The sequence below is a fragment of the Cibotium barometz genome, chromosome 48 (genome assembly GCF_041138505.1).
Source record: "Cibotium barometz isolate CiBa-2024 chromosome 48, ASM4113850v1, whole genome shotgun sequence".
NCBI classification, from domain to species: domain Eukaryota; kingdom Viridiplantae; phylum Streptophyta; class Polypodiopsida; order Cyatheales; family Cibotiaceae; genus Cibotium; species Cibotium barometz.
The window spans coordinates 2172871-2187263 of NC_141093.1; the positions used below are offsets into that span (position 1 = coordinate 2172871).

At 46.9% G+C, this 14393-nt stretch overlaps 1 protein-coding gene across 1 annotated transcript in view; it reads left to right on the forward strand.

Moving 5' to 3' along the window:
• The window catches only part of LOC147610695 (uncharacterized), a 38897-nt gene extending 25340 nt beyond the window's left edge, over positions 1 to 13557 (forward strand). The window contains exons 2-4 of the mRNA XM_086785146.1: positions 11692 to 11769; positions 11878 to 12387; positions 12473 to 13557. Of these exons, the coding sequence (XP_086641272.1) occupies positions 11692 to 11769; positions 11878 to 12387; positions 12473 to 13441 (1557 nt within the window). The 3' untranslated portion in view covers positions 13442 to 13557. The remainder of the gene's footprint in view (positions 1 to 11691; positions 11770 to 11877; positions 12388 to 12472) is intronic.
• The last annotated feature ends 836 nt before the right edge of the window (positions 13558 to 14393 follow it).

The window sequence follows — 14393 nt, forward strand, 5'->3', positions numbered from 1 at the left end:
TGTGTGCGGGGGGCGCATGCACTAGGGAGGCAGCGATGGTCATTGCTACAGGCTCTGAGAAATGGTGGACCAAGTGGCGAACTGAACTAGCCTCTTGCCTCCTCTCCGGGTCGGGTGCGGTCGGCGGGTATGGTCTGGCGAGGCAGATTGGGGGGGGAGGGGTGGTTTCCGCCCTCGCAGGTGAACCCTTCTTCCTCCAAGCTTGCTCTCAATTGCTTCAATGTGTGTGTCTGCGTTGTGCATTGTTGCAAACCCTAACCCTCATCCTTGTTGGGTATTTCAGAGTCTAGTAAGTGTCTGGTGGTGTAAGTACTGTTGGTGTGAACACCCTGAAACTGATCCCGTCAAGTGGGAATAGACTCCGTTGGACACCCACACGCGTAATAGCACAACTTAAATATCACAATTTGAATGGACAACTTAATAACAACTGAAAATGAAATGAAATGAGAAATGTTGATAGATGGACACCAGCACTAGGGCCGGAACGGGCCGACCCCCCCCTCAATATATGATATATTATTGGGAGTATTTAACAATTACAATGCTCCATTGGTTCAATGAATCAGATGATGTCCATGTACAACTGCGATGAATACAGTACCAAACAAGAAACTCGAAGTAGACGTTCGAAGGAGTGCGACCCACTTGAGTGGTCAGGTCTCCACGGTCCTGTGCCTTTACTGGAATCCGCGGAGAGCGCCCTACTGGTGTTCCAGGACCACGCACAAACAGGCGCTCCCGTACTAACGCCTGGCTCTCCCGATCTCCGCACCCATGGACCGTGGTTCTCCAAAAGCTTGGACTACCCGGCACCGAACGGGTGTTAGCGGTAGAGAGAATCTTTTATCAGATTTACAACAAAATCCTTTACTTAAATCTGAATTCACTTACTGGTGACTCGCTAATGGAAGACGAATGCGTCTGTGTGCAGCTACTAGAGATGGACACCAGGACGCAGCAACTCGTCGAGGAGGAGGAGGAGCAGCTGCCTGGGTAGAAGGTGTAGCCATGTGAAGAAGGGAGGCGCAGAGCCGCCTGTAGCCGCCTATGGAAGGGAGGCACAACCGTCTGTAAAGGAACACAGCCGCCTACTGTGCAGGACGCAGCTGCCTGCTATGGAGGAGGAGGAGGCGTAGCCGCCTGCAAGGGGAGGATGAGGAGGCGCAGCCTGCTGTGGGATGCGCTGCCGCCTGGAAAAGGCACAGCCGCCTGCTATGGAGGAGGTGCACAGCCTGCTGGAGAGTATGCGCAGTCGCCTGCAAGGGAGGAGGAGGAGGCGCAGTAGCCAGCTGAAGAGGAAGCGTGGCCTGTTGTGGAAAGATGCCGCCACCTGTGTGGAGAGAGATAGAGCAGCCCACCAGCGTGCAGCCCTGAGGAAGGCGCAGAGATGCAGTCGCTTGCAAAGGAGGAAACAGCCGCTTGCTGTGCAGCCGTGTGCTGTGGAGGAGGCGCAGCCTTAGGAGGAGGAAGCACACACCCGTCTGTCTGTGAACAGAAGGATGGTCGCCTCTTTGTAGGTGATTGGAGGGGAAGCACACGACCATAGCTGGCCGGCTTCCCACGCTTGCATGGGGGCAGCCAGCTTCAAGGAGTGGTGTGGGTAAGTGACCATGCACCTACCCCCACACACATAAAGGGTTAAGTGTGGGGTTTCCCTCCCCACCTTGGCCCACACGTGGGTGCCCATAATGGGTGCCCACTTTTAAATGAATGTGAACTTACAACCTTATAAAATTAAAGGTTAGAAAGGAAAGCTATTAAACCAACAAGTGCAATACACTTACCACCTGTTCACACGCAACAAAACTCGTCAGAAGACAGAGCAAACTTCACGACTCACTGGCAGCCATCCCCACTCAGTAAGTGGCACGTCAAACATGCAAACACAAGAATACAAGTCATGCGAAAACAGTTCCAAACATGCAAAACATGAATGCATGTGCAAATAGTATCATGGACATATCTCGCGTTCATGGAACAAGTACAAAAAAATGTCGGGCGCAAAAATGGCATGACAGAAAACATAAATCCCGGTCTTCCTATGGAGTGACAGGCCAGATAAGACACAGATCCAGGCACGAGCCTCCCTATGGAGCGACAATCCCATAGGCAAGACACGGCACAAATACTAGCTCTTCCATGGCGTGACAATCCCATGGATAGAACACAGTCCAGGTCATACACGGGTGGCACCAGTTTGGCTCCCATCCATACGACACCGTCCTGCTAACACGGGTGGCACCAGTCTGGCTCTCGTCCATGTTATGCAAAAATACTGGCCCCTTCACATGAGACACTGTCCTGGCCTCAAGTGAACAAGACACAAATCTGGAGATGGACCAAATGGTCGGCCAATTGGTGACATCCCCCCGGGCTTCTAAAGAGTTGTCCTCAACTGAAAAGCCTCAAAATATGCCTGCAACAACTGTGGGTAGTCAATAAAATAATCCTCATTTACCCACTTTGCATCAATGGGCAAATAATTTTTGAACTTCACAAGGTATCTCCTGGAAAGCTTTCGCTCCTTGTGAAAGACAATCTGTTCTGGCTGGAGGATCTCCTCAAGCTCATCAATCTCTGGCGGATCTTCGGTGACAGGCTCGTCAGGATTTGGCCCCACATATTTCCGAAAAAGACTCACATGAAATGCGTTGTGAATCTTCCAATGACTAGGTAAAGCAAGCCTGTATGACACTTCGTTGATCTTTTGAATCACCTTGAAGGATCCATAATAGCGAGGAGAAAGCTTAGGATATGATCCTTCTCGTCCTGGCCTCTTCCGAAGCCTAGCCTTCTCAAATTTCAGCAAAACACCTGAGCAAAGGCTACATCCAAGTCACGAACATATTCATTAGCTGCAAAAATCTCATCCTTTGTACGAAGGATAGGTGGCAATACCACTTTGCCATAAATAATCTCAAACGGGGCCTTTCCCGTGGAGGCATGGATGGTATTGTTGTAGGCAAACTCAACAAGTGGAAGATACTTCTCCCATGCAGTCTTTTGATCTGCCACATAACACTTCAACAAATTCAACACGGCTGAATTTGCAGCTTCACTTTGGCCATCCGTTTGGGGATGATAAGCTGATGAAAACTCAAGTTAGTGCCCATATTATCAAATAAAGCCCTCCAAAAGAGGCTCGTAGTTCTGGGATCTCTATCCCCAACAATGGATTTAGGGATACCATGATGTTTGAAAATATTAGCAAGAAAAAGCTTGACCATATGATCAACTTTAATGGTTTTCTTGACGGGCAAGAAATGAGCTTGCTTGCTAAACCTGTCCACAATGGTCCAAATAGTATCATTCCCATGCTGGGATCTAGACAAGTCCATAATAAAATCCATAGTAATACTTTCCCAAGGTTACGAGGGAATAGGCAATGGTTGAAGCAAACCTGGAGGTTTTTGCCTGTCAAATTTCACCTTTTGGCAAGTAATACATGCACGTACATAAGCCTCAATGTCTTTACACATGCTTGGCCAAAAGAAATATCTCTCAATCATGTGTGCGCCGTGTAGTGGGCATGATACCTCTATGACGAGCATAAGGTGGAGCATGACATTCCTCCATAACCTTTGGACGCAAATCCTTTACCACACATAGGCAATTATCCTTCATAAGATAACCCTCGTTGATAACATAAGAGGCGTGTGAGTGACCAGCCATCAAATCAGTCCATATATGGCAAAAATCAGCATCCAAATGATACAATTCTCGCATAGTAGATAAGTCTCCATGAGAGGCCGCGGAAACTGCAGCCACATAAGGCCTCCTGGATAATGCATCTGCCACCACATTTTTCTTTCCTGGAGTATGCCCAATCTGAAAATGAAACATGGAAAGAAAGTTTGCCATTCTCATCTACTTCTCGGAAAGCTTTGTTTGAGATAAAAAGTATCTCAAGCTTTGATGATCTGTCTTGACTACGAATTCAGCCCCAAGAAGATAATGTTTCCATATCTTTAAGGCATGAATTATAGCCAAGAGCTCTTTCTCATAATATCCATATGAAGCTCAGCATCATGCAAACGACGGCTCTCATATGCAACTGCATGCCCTTCTTGATTTAGGACAGTCCCTATACAATCGCCACAAGCATCACATTCCACTACGAATGACTTGTGAAAGTCGGGAACAATCAATATGGGTCCACATATGATAGCATGCTTGAGCTGCAAGAAGGCATCCTGTTCTTTTGAAGTCCATTTGAAAGTGGTTTTCTTTTTTGTGAGATCATGTAGAGAGGTGGCTATCATAGCAAAATGCCTTATGAAACGCCTATAATATGAACATAATCCCAAAAAACTACGTACTTGATATACGTTTTGCAATTCTGGCCAATTCCGAATGGTTTCTATCTTTGCAGGATCCATTGTTACTCCATCCTTGGATACAATGTGACCCAAATAATGTATCTCTGAAAGGAAAAACTCACTTTTCTTGGCATTAATGAAAAGTTTATGCTTTCGCAACTCTTCGAACATTGTGACCAAATGAGTTTTATGTTCCTGCTCATTCTTGGAGAAAACCAAGATGTCATCAAAGAATACACCTGTGAATTTGCGATGGGGTCGGAATATCCTATCCATCATACGATTAAACGTGGCAGGAGCATTGGTGGGACCAAAAGGCATCACCAAAAATTAATATAATCCAAAAGCTGTCCTGAATGCATTTTTATGGACATCTTGTGGCACCACTCGTATTTGGTGGTAACCACTCTTCAAGTCAAAACGGTTGAAACAAGCCGAACCATCAAGCTTATCCAAAATGTCATCAATACGCGGAATTGGGAATCTATTCTTGATGGTAAGCTTATTTAAAGCTCTATAGTCCACACACATGCGGAATGACCCGTCTTTCTTTTGAACAAGAAGCACAGGAGAGCAATAAGGTGATGAACTAGACTGAACCAAACCTTTCTCTAAAAGCTCATTTACCTGCTTCATGATCTCATCTTGTTGTGCAGCACTCACACGGTATGCGGGTTTGTTAGGTGGAGAACTACTTGGCATAAGATCTATGCGATGATCTTCGGGCCTTTGGGGAGGTAACTCACCTGGCAATGCATCAGCAAAACAGTCGTTGAATGCATGAAGAAAATTTAGTCTATCGTAAGTCATAGCATCCACATTTTGATGACTTGGTATAATGCTATCACGAACAAAAACCAAGTACGCAGAAAGACTCTTTTTCATTACTTTATTAATCTGGATGTGAGATACAAGTGGAATGGAATTCCTTTCTTTGCCGGCATCAATGAAATGCATGCGGTCTCTATGCATAAAAGAAATCATGTTGGTCTTGTACTCTTTGCGGGGCTCAAGCCTATGATGCCATGGCTTGCCCAGCAATACATCACATCCATTTAGTGGTGCAACTAAGAAATGTTCATTATCAAGGTAGCCCTGGATATGTATGTGCAACTTTCCTATCAGTGGGGTAACCTGCACCTCTCTACCAACAAAGGCAGCTTCGGCTTCAATCTGTGGTCCCATGTTCTCAACCTCAATACCCAAGGCAGCTGCCATCTGTATAGAGATGAAGTTATCGGTTGCACAATCATCAAACATGAATAAGGCGGGCTGATCCTTGATTTGACCCCATGCCTTGCATACCATCCGCTCTTTTGCATCAATGTGCTCTTTGCTGCCACAAGAAAAACATATTCCCTCCTTGGCATATTGCTCTCTTTGCTCGGGGGTCAAGCCAAATTTGTTCTTCTTTGGGCCCTGATCTTTAGATGAGGTATTTTCAGCTTTACCACCCTTGTGGGTCTCCCAGAAGTTCTTTTTAGGTGGCTGTCCACCTTTTTGCAGATTTGGGACAGCCTTGTCTTTGCCCTTTGAACCGCCTTGATCTTGCTTAATTTTGAGCACCACTTGCTCCGTAGCAAGGGCAGTTGGGTGTAAGCTGTTGCAAAGTATGTTGCGGGTGCAATTCAATACCCGAACGATAAGCTGGTTGCAATCCGGAGCGAAACTTCCTCTTTCTTTCATCCTCAGTGATTTGCATAAAAGGATTTACCTCAAGCAACACTTTCCAAAACTTGTTGACATATTGTTGCACACTTTCATTATCTCTTTGCTCAAGTCTATCCCACTTTTGGGTGAGAGTTTGCTCCGCATTTGGTGGCAAGAACTGAGCATAAAATCTGTCGTTAAACTCTTTCCAGGTGCAAATGGGGTCTTTGGTGATCTTTTTAGTGATCCACCAATGAGCAGCGGTCCCCTTCAAGAACATGCTAGCATGGCGTACTTTAGACTTCTCAGTGAAGTCCTCATCATTAAAAGCAATATCAAACTGTGCCACAAATGCTAACACTTTGGAAGCATCATGCTCTCCATGAAAAACATCAAACTTAACGGACTTGTCACTTGCTTTAAATTCCTTGAGCTTTCTGGTATGAGGCTCATGGTCCTCTCTTTTTTCTTTTCCCCTTATCCAATGGGGCAGTCCTATCTGCATGGGCTCCATGGGCCATCATGGAAGTTTCATGGAGCATGGTGACATGTGCTCCACGAACTTGAGAATCAGATGCATGTGACCTTCCTGCATAAGGCAATGTCTCTCCATGAGACAACTCAGTAGGCAAAGCTCTTTTGGTGGCAGACCTGTCACTCCTTCCATGGGATACATGTCTTGAATGCATGTGACCATCATGCCCTCCATGAGCACTAGCATACATATACCTGTCAGCCTTTGTGCCTTGTGGAGAAGATGCATGATGAGAGGTGACTGTCACCTCTTCCCTTTGCATAAATGACCTCAACCTTTGAGATACGGGATCTCCATGCTTCAAGCGAGGTGGATTTCTGAATTTCAGCTCTCCATCTTCCCCCTCTTTGATGTCACCTTTGCGGAGGAGGTAGGAAAGTGCCAACTCCCTTGGCTTCTTGCCCACTTCTCGTGCCATGGACTCAAAAGTCACGTCTACCATTGCATCGACTTTCCTTGCTTCAATGGCACTTTGCACATGGGGATCTTCCTGCAAAAATTTCAGCTCTTGCTCTTGTGCATGCAAAAGCTTTCTCATATGCTCCAATTCAGCCCTCATTGCATCAGGCTCTTCTTCTTGCATGACTATCTTTCCTCGAGACAGTTGTCCCCTTGAATCACTATCATTTACCCTCTCAAGGGGCTTGTGCCTTCCTTGTAAAGCATCAGAACCACGCGAGGCACTTGATGGGCCCCTCGAATTAGGCACTTCCAAAGGGTTGCCTTGGCTGTTCATTGTGTTAAGTGTGCTAGAAGCGGGGTGTCCAATACACAGGTTCGTTTCCCCACTAAGAAGAGGGAAATAACGGTGCTGTGATACCAATGAAACCGATCCCGTCAAGTGGGAATAGACTCCGTTGGACACCCACACGCGTAATAGCACAACTTAAATATCACAATTTGAATGGACAACTTAATAACAACTGAAAATGAAATGAAATGAGAAATGTTGATAGATGGACACCAGCACTAGGGCCGGAACGGGCCGACCCCCCCCTCAATATATGATATATTATTGGGAGTATTTAACAATTACAATGCTCCATTGGTTCAATGAATCAGATGATGTCCATGTACAACTGCGATGAATACAGTACCAAACAAGAAACTCGAAGTAGACGTTCGAAGGAGTGCGACCCACTTGAGTGGTCAGGTCTCCACGGTCCTGTGCCTTTACTGGAATCCGCGGAGAGCGCCCTACTGGTGTTCCAGGACCACGCACAAACAGGCGCTCCCGTACTAACGCCTGGCTCTCCCGATCTCCGCACCCATGGACCGTGGTTCTCCAAAAGCTTGGACTACCCGGCACCGAACGGGTGTTAGCGGTAGAGAGAATCTTTTATCAGATTTACAACAAAATCCTTTACTTAAATCTGAATTCACTTACTTGTAGCTCGCTAATGGAAGACGAATACCCGAGGCGTCTGTGTGCAGCTACTAGCGATGGACACCAGGATGCAGCAACTTGTTGAGGAGGAGGAGCAGCTGCCTGTGTAGAAGGTGTAGCCACCTGAAGAAGGGAGGCGCAGAGCCGCCTGTAGCCGCCTATGGAAGGGAGGCGCAACCGCCTATAAAGGAACACAGCCGCCTGCTGAGGAGGAGGAGGAGGCGTAGCCGCCTGCAAGGGGAGGATGAGGAGGCGTAGCCTGCTGTGGGATGCGTTGCCGCCTGGAAAAGGCACAGCCGCCTGCTATGGAGGAGGTGCACAGCCTGCTGGAGAGTATGCGCAGTCGCCTGCAAGCGAGGAGGAGGAGGCGCAGCAGCCAGCTGAAGAGGAAGCGTGGCCTGCTGTGGAAAGATGCCGCCACCTGTGTGGAGAGAGAGAGAGCAGCCCACCAGCGTGCAGCCGTGAGGAAGGCGCAGAGATGCAGTCGCCTGCAAACGAGGAAACAGCCGCCTGGTGTGCAGCCGTCTGTTGTGGAGGAGGCGCAGCCTGAGGAGGAGGAAGCGTACACCCGTCTGTGTGTGAGCAGAAGGATGGTCGCCTCTTTGTAGGAGATTGGGGGGGAAGCACACGACCACAGCTGGCCGGCTCCCCACGCTTGCATGGGGACGGCGAGCTTCAAGGAGTGGTGTGGGTAGGTGGCCATGCACCTACCCCCACACACATAAAGGGTTAAGTGTGGGGTTTCCCTCCCCACCTTGGCCCACACGTGGGTGCCCATAATGGGTGCCCACTTTTAAATGAATGTGAACTTACAACCTTATAAAATTAAAGGTTATAAAGGAAAGCTATTAAACCAACAAGTGCAATACACTTACCACCTGTTCACACGCAACAAAACTCGTCAGAAGACGGAGCAAACTTCACGACTCACTGGCAGGCGTCCCCGCTCAGTAAGTGGCACGTCAAACATGCAAACACAAGAATACAAGTCATGCGAAAACAGTTCCAAACATGCAAAACATGAATGCATGTGTAAATAGTATCATGGACATATCTCCCATTCATGGAACAAGTACAAAACATCTGTCGGGCATAAAAATGGCATGACAGAAAACATAAATCCCGGTCTTCCTATGGAGTGACAGTCCCATAGGTAAGACACAGATCCAAGCACGAGCCTCCCTATGGAGTGACAATCCCATAGGCAAGACACGGCACAAATATTGGCTCTTCCATGGCGTGACAATCCCATGGATAGAACACAGTCCAGGTCATACACGGGTGGCACCAGTCTGGCTCCCGTCCATACGACACCGTCCTACTAACACACGGGTGGCACCAGTCTGGCTCCCGTCCATGTTATGCAAAAATACTGGCTCCTTCACATGAGACACCGTCCTGGCCTCAGGTGAACGAGACACAAATCTGGAGATGGACCAAATGGTCGGCCAATTGGTGACACACCCCTTCGGGTGTGAACAGTCCTTATTAAGGTCTAGGTCAAAAGATGAGGCTTGATGCCTATAAAAGCTATGTACTTGGGTGGTTCAATAATGACAATATGAATATCATTTGAGTTGTGCAACATCTCGCTCTTGTTCTCTCTCTCTCTCTCTCTCTCTCTCTCTCTCTCTCTCTCTCACCACCCGTACCCACGCTCCAGCTCCACACCCTAGAGGAGTTCTTAGTGAGAGAGCTCGATCCATTCTGCGAGCCAGATGTCCCCGACCCAGAGCATTAGGACCCTCCACCACACAGAGACGGATTCGTGAGGATCTCCGCGGACATGTCACGATCCCATCACAGAGGCCTGACATTCACTCCACCATCAGATCGGTTCTGGCCGAGGCGGGTATCGACATTAGCTGATCACATCATTTCTCACTCTACACAGGATCATCTGTTGATCACATGTACTGTCAGATGTTTTTCATTTTACTTTTTCTTTCAGTTTCCCATGGCTCAGTATATCCATGGTACCATTGTATTACTTTTTGGTCTCATAGGCCCTTGGGATCTTCCGTAGACGTTAATATAACTCTCTTTCTTTGTTTCTTTCTCTCGCTCTTCACGATTGTCATTGATTGAACTTCATCTCTCCTAGAACCTCATCTCTCTCCTACACTCACATCATGACCCTCCATAGCTTGAGCTCCAGATCTTGTGGATACCAACATGGTATCAGAGCTAGGGTGAATTACCATCATCATGATGTGTTTTCTTCTACAACCTACCAATACTGCTGCCACCATCATCATCATCATCATCATGGCTGCGTTTGTGATGCTGCTGCCGCCATCTCACCAACATCATAGCTGGGTTTTTCTGAGCAGCAGCCTCAGTCTCAGCCTCAGCCATGTGCATAGATGCTCCTCCGCTGCATGCGTAGCAGCTTGTTGGCGCTCTCCTCAATGCTGGCCACACCTGCTGCTGACCGCCATCTCACCAACATCATAGCTGCATTTTTCTGAGCAGCAGCCTCAGTCTCAGCCTCAGCTGTGAGCATAGTTCCTCCTCCACCGCATGCATAGCAGCTTGTTGGCGCTCTCCTCAACCTGGCCACACCTGCCATCTCACCAACATCATAGCTGCGTTTTTCTGAGCAGCAGCCTCGGCCACATGTGCTGCTGGCCGCCTTCAGCATCGCCACATCCACATCAAACTCATCAGCCTGCAGCACGTCCCCAACCTTTACATTTTTTTGTTCTCACTTCACAAATCAGAAGTAACAAGATTCCAATTTCAAAATTAAACTTTCATCTGTTAAAGGCACGCTCACATGGGGCTCTCTATAGGCCTACTATCTCCTAAATTTTCATGGGCATTATTGCCACGGTGTTAGCGGACACCTCATCCTCAATGGATGCATTCTTTGCTGCACCGACATGGGCTTTCATGGTGAGACCTTTGTCATCGTTATATCAATGCACATTCTCCAAGTTGTGATAGCATAGAAATGTCATAGCAAGAAAGTAAATCTTCATCGACAAAACATCGGGAAGTTGTTCTACTTCCAAAAATTTATCTGTTTCCAAGTATTAGTCATGGGTTCTCTACTTAGGATGTCCCCCAAAATCTGAATATTTTGTAATCATGGGTTCTATGCCCAAGAAGTCCCCAAAGTCTGAATATTTTGGATGTTTTTTTTTGTAAAGCCTTGTTTCTATAAAAGGCTCGGCTTCTTTTCTTTCCTTCCCTACTTAGAGCCAAAGGGGGATTGTCTATGGATATACTGATGTAGGCTTGACATGTGAGTTTTAGGTGTTGGCATCATTGTGTTCTTTTGTATCACATGATTGCAGTCTAAGAGCCTAAATCGTCATTTTGAAGGTCTCTCTCTTCACTCCAAAGGGGGGTTTGTTGGATATTTCGAAGTCTAGTAAGTGCCCAGTTGTGTGTGAACACCCCCCCTTAGGGTATGAACAGTAAGTTCAAAGACGAGGCTTGATGCCTATAAAAGCATGTACTTGGGTGGGTCCATAATCACTATATGAATATCATTTGAGTTGTGCAAATCTGCAAACTCGGAGTTAAGAAGCTCTTCCTAGGACTTGATGGGGAGACGAAGGCCCTGAAGTCCTATCCCCTGCGTGGACAGAAAGCTGCTCATCGCCTGTGCAACAAAGTGGCAGTATGTGGGATTGCCCACACAGTTCCTGCCTGCAATTATGGGTTGCTGGTAAAAATGCACACCATGCATGACAATGTTGTAGTATGAATTACAACTTATTTATGTATTGAGCTTTATGTCTTTTCATGTCTATTTGCAATCATGGTTGGCCGGGTTTTGTGAACAGCATTTGCCGCATGTGCCCAAAGTATCTGTCGCCTTAGAACCATACCATAAGACTGTGCCAGTTGGAGTTGTCTCTTCGGTAAGTGGTTTTCGATTTTTGAAAGTTTTTACAATGTATCTGATGGGAGGCCAGATGCATGCGATCAGGATATGCACAATCTCACCCTCTACTCATTCCTTGGTACAGGTTGTGGGCGTACATCTAATTGTTGAGGGCATAGAAGGCCAACCACCACTTAATGATGGCTCTATCTTATGGTTAACTGACCAGAGATTACCTCTGGGCATCATTGATGAGCTGTTTGGACCTGTAAAGAAGCCCTTCTATATTGTGCGGTACAATGATGAAGGAGAAGTGCCAGAGGGAGCCAAGGAAGGAGTGCATGTGTCCTATGTTCGGGATTTTGCTGATTTTGTCCTCAATAATCCAGATTTGTATACAAAGGGGTATGATAACTCTGGTAATCATGATGAAGAGCTCTCGGATTCCGAAGTAGACTTTTCTGATGATGAGAAGGAAGCTGAATTCAAGCGCTCAAAAGCCAGTGTGAAGCGAGGGAATCCAGATAGGTGTATGCTGGACAACGACCACCTGTGGAATCCAGACAGAAGAAGGGTGCAGGGTCAGCCTTTCAAGAAAAGCAATAATAACCGGAGAATGAGAGGAGAAAACACAAGGGGTTTGCAGTCCAACAATGTAATGCTTCCAACCAAGTTGACAGTCTGATCAAACTTTGGTATCTGTTATGCTAACTTGGTGATGCTTTTATGTTTTTTTAAAGGACTTCACTGGAAGGCTGCCCAGAAATCAGAACCCGCATTTCCAGCATCATCGAGGCCAGAGAGAGCCACAGTTTTGTGCAAGGGTGGAACCTATGCAAGCTTCCAAAGTTGATTCAGAGAAGCCCCCTGGATACCAGTTTCCAGCTCATCAACAGGCCCCATCTCAGCAATTTCCAAGATTGGGTCAACCCCAGCCACCAGGACCAGCTAGACAAGCTTGTTCGGGCTCAGAAGAGGTGGTGACCAATCAGCCAAAAGAAAAGCAATTGCAGACGAACCAAGGACATGTTTTTTCGCAGATACCTTTTCAGCAATTTCCTGCTCCAAGTCATTCCCAAGTACCAAGTCATCCCCAGCAATTTCCTGCACAAAGTCATCCCCAACTATCTGGGCATGTACCTCAGGTGGCCATTGGGTATGGAGTACCCATGGCGAATCAGCCACCTCTTCAGTCTTGCATGGAGACAGTGCAAAGCTGGCCTGCATCCATGCAACATTCAGATCATCCAGGTATGTACCAGCCTCCCATGTATCAGCAAGTTCCCCGTCTGCATCAATTCCCTTCTTCAAGCCAACACCAGCTATCTAGACAAGCAACACAAGTATCTCCAAGCATGGGAATGCCCCCTCGAAATCAAATCCAAGCTGTCAATGCAGATGGTTATCCTTTGGGATTACAAGTAGCTGCCCTAGCTACTCCAGTGTTAGGAATACCAGCTGGGCAAGTAAATACACCTTTCAACTTCCTTCCACAAGTAACTTACAACCAGAGTTTCTTGCCATCAGCTTCAAATCTTCCCCCTGCTATTGTCCATCAGGGTCCACCATCTACATGGGGGGTGCCTGAGCACTTGAGGCCCACACAGCCTCTGCCAGGGACCTCAGCAGGTCCCTGGCAGCAGCAGCACCCACCACAGGATGGCTCTCCACACTTTTTCAATCAGAGAAAGGGCCCTCACCAGGGCTAGAGGTTTTGATGATCTGTGTTTATTTTAAAATACTTATGATTGGGATTTCTTTCTTTTTTTCATTGTTTTAAATCTGCTTAAGTGGGTGTGTTTTGCAAAAACACCTTTTTCTTCCCTTTCTTGCTATGCCGTGCTAAGGTCTTTCTTTTTTGCTAATATCCTTAAAAGTGTTTCTTAAGTTATCCTGTTTTGATTCATTTATTATTGAGCATATTGTGGTAAGACTAGGGGACAACCTTTGTCTTTTGTTGCTTTAGTGTGAAGGGTGCTCCATACTTTTGAGGCAGGAAATTGAGAAATGTGTGTGTATCTCTAGGCTAGTCAAAGATACATGTCCTCTGCTAAACAAATTGGTTTCATTTATACAGGACACTCGGAATTGTGAAGGGTATTTATGATTGCTTCTCCTTGAATCTCACCAAAAGCTCTGCAATCCTCATTCAAAAAAGATTGCCAATTCATCAATAGTCGAGCCTCTCCAATTGTACCTGCTCATGTATCCCCCTCTTTTTTCACTAGAATACAAGAGTTGTCTTTTACCCCCGTGACAAGATGGATGACAATGCTCTCTCTCTCTCTCTCTCTCGCGCGCGCACCCGTGCCCCGCCTGTGCCCAGCCCGCCCATCTCTCTCTCTCTCTCTCTCTCTCTCTCTCTCTCTCTCTCTCTCGCGCGCGCGCGCACCCCTGCCCCGCCTGTGCCCAGCCCGCCCGTCTCTCTCTCTCTCTCTCCTCATAGTTATTGTTTCAGTTTCAGTTAGTTGTTTAGTTGTTTTAGCTTTTCTTACACAGACATTGTATCAGATCCACCAATTGTTGTAACCTTTTTGGTCTCATAGGTCATTTTGGCCTTTTGAGGACGTTAATATATCATTTCATTTCATTTCTCTCTCTCTCTCTCTCTCTCTCTCTCTCGCTCTCGTGTGCGCGCAACCCTGTCCCGCCATCTCTCTC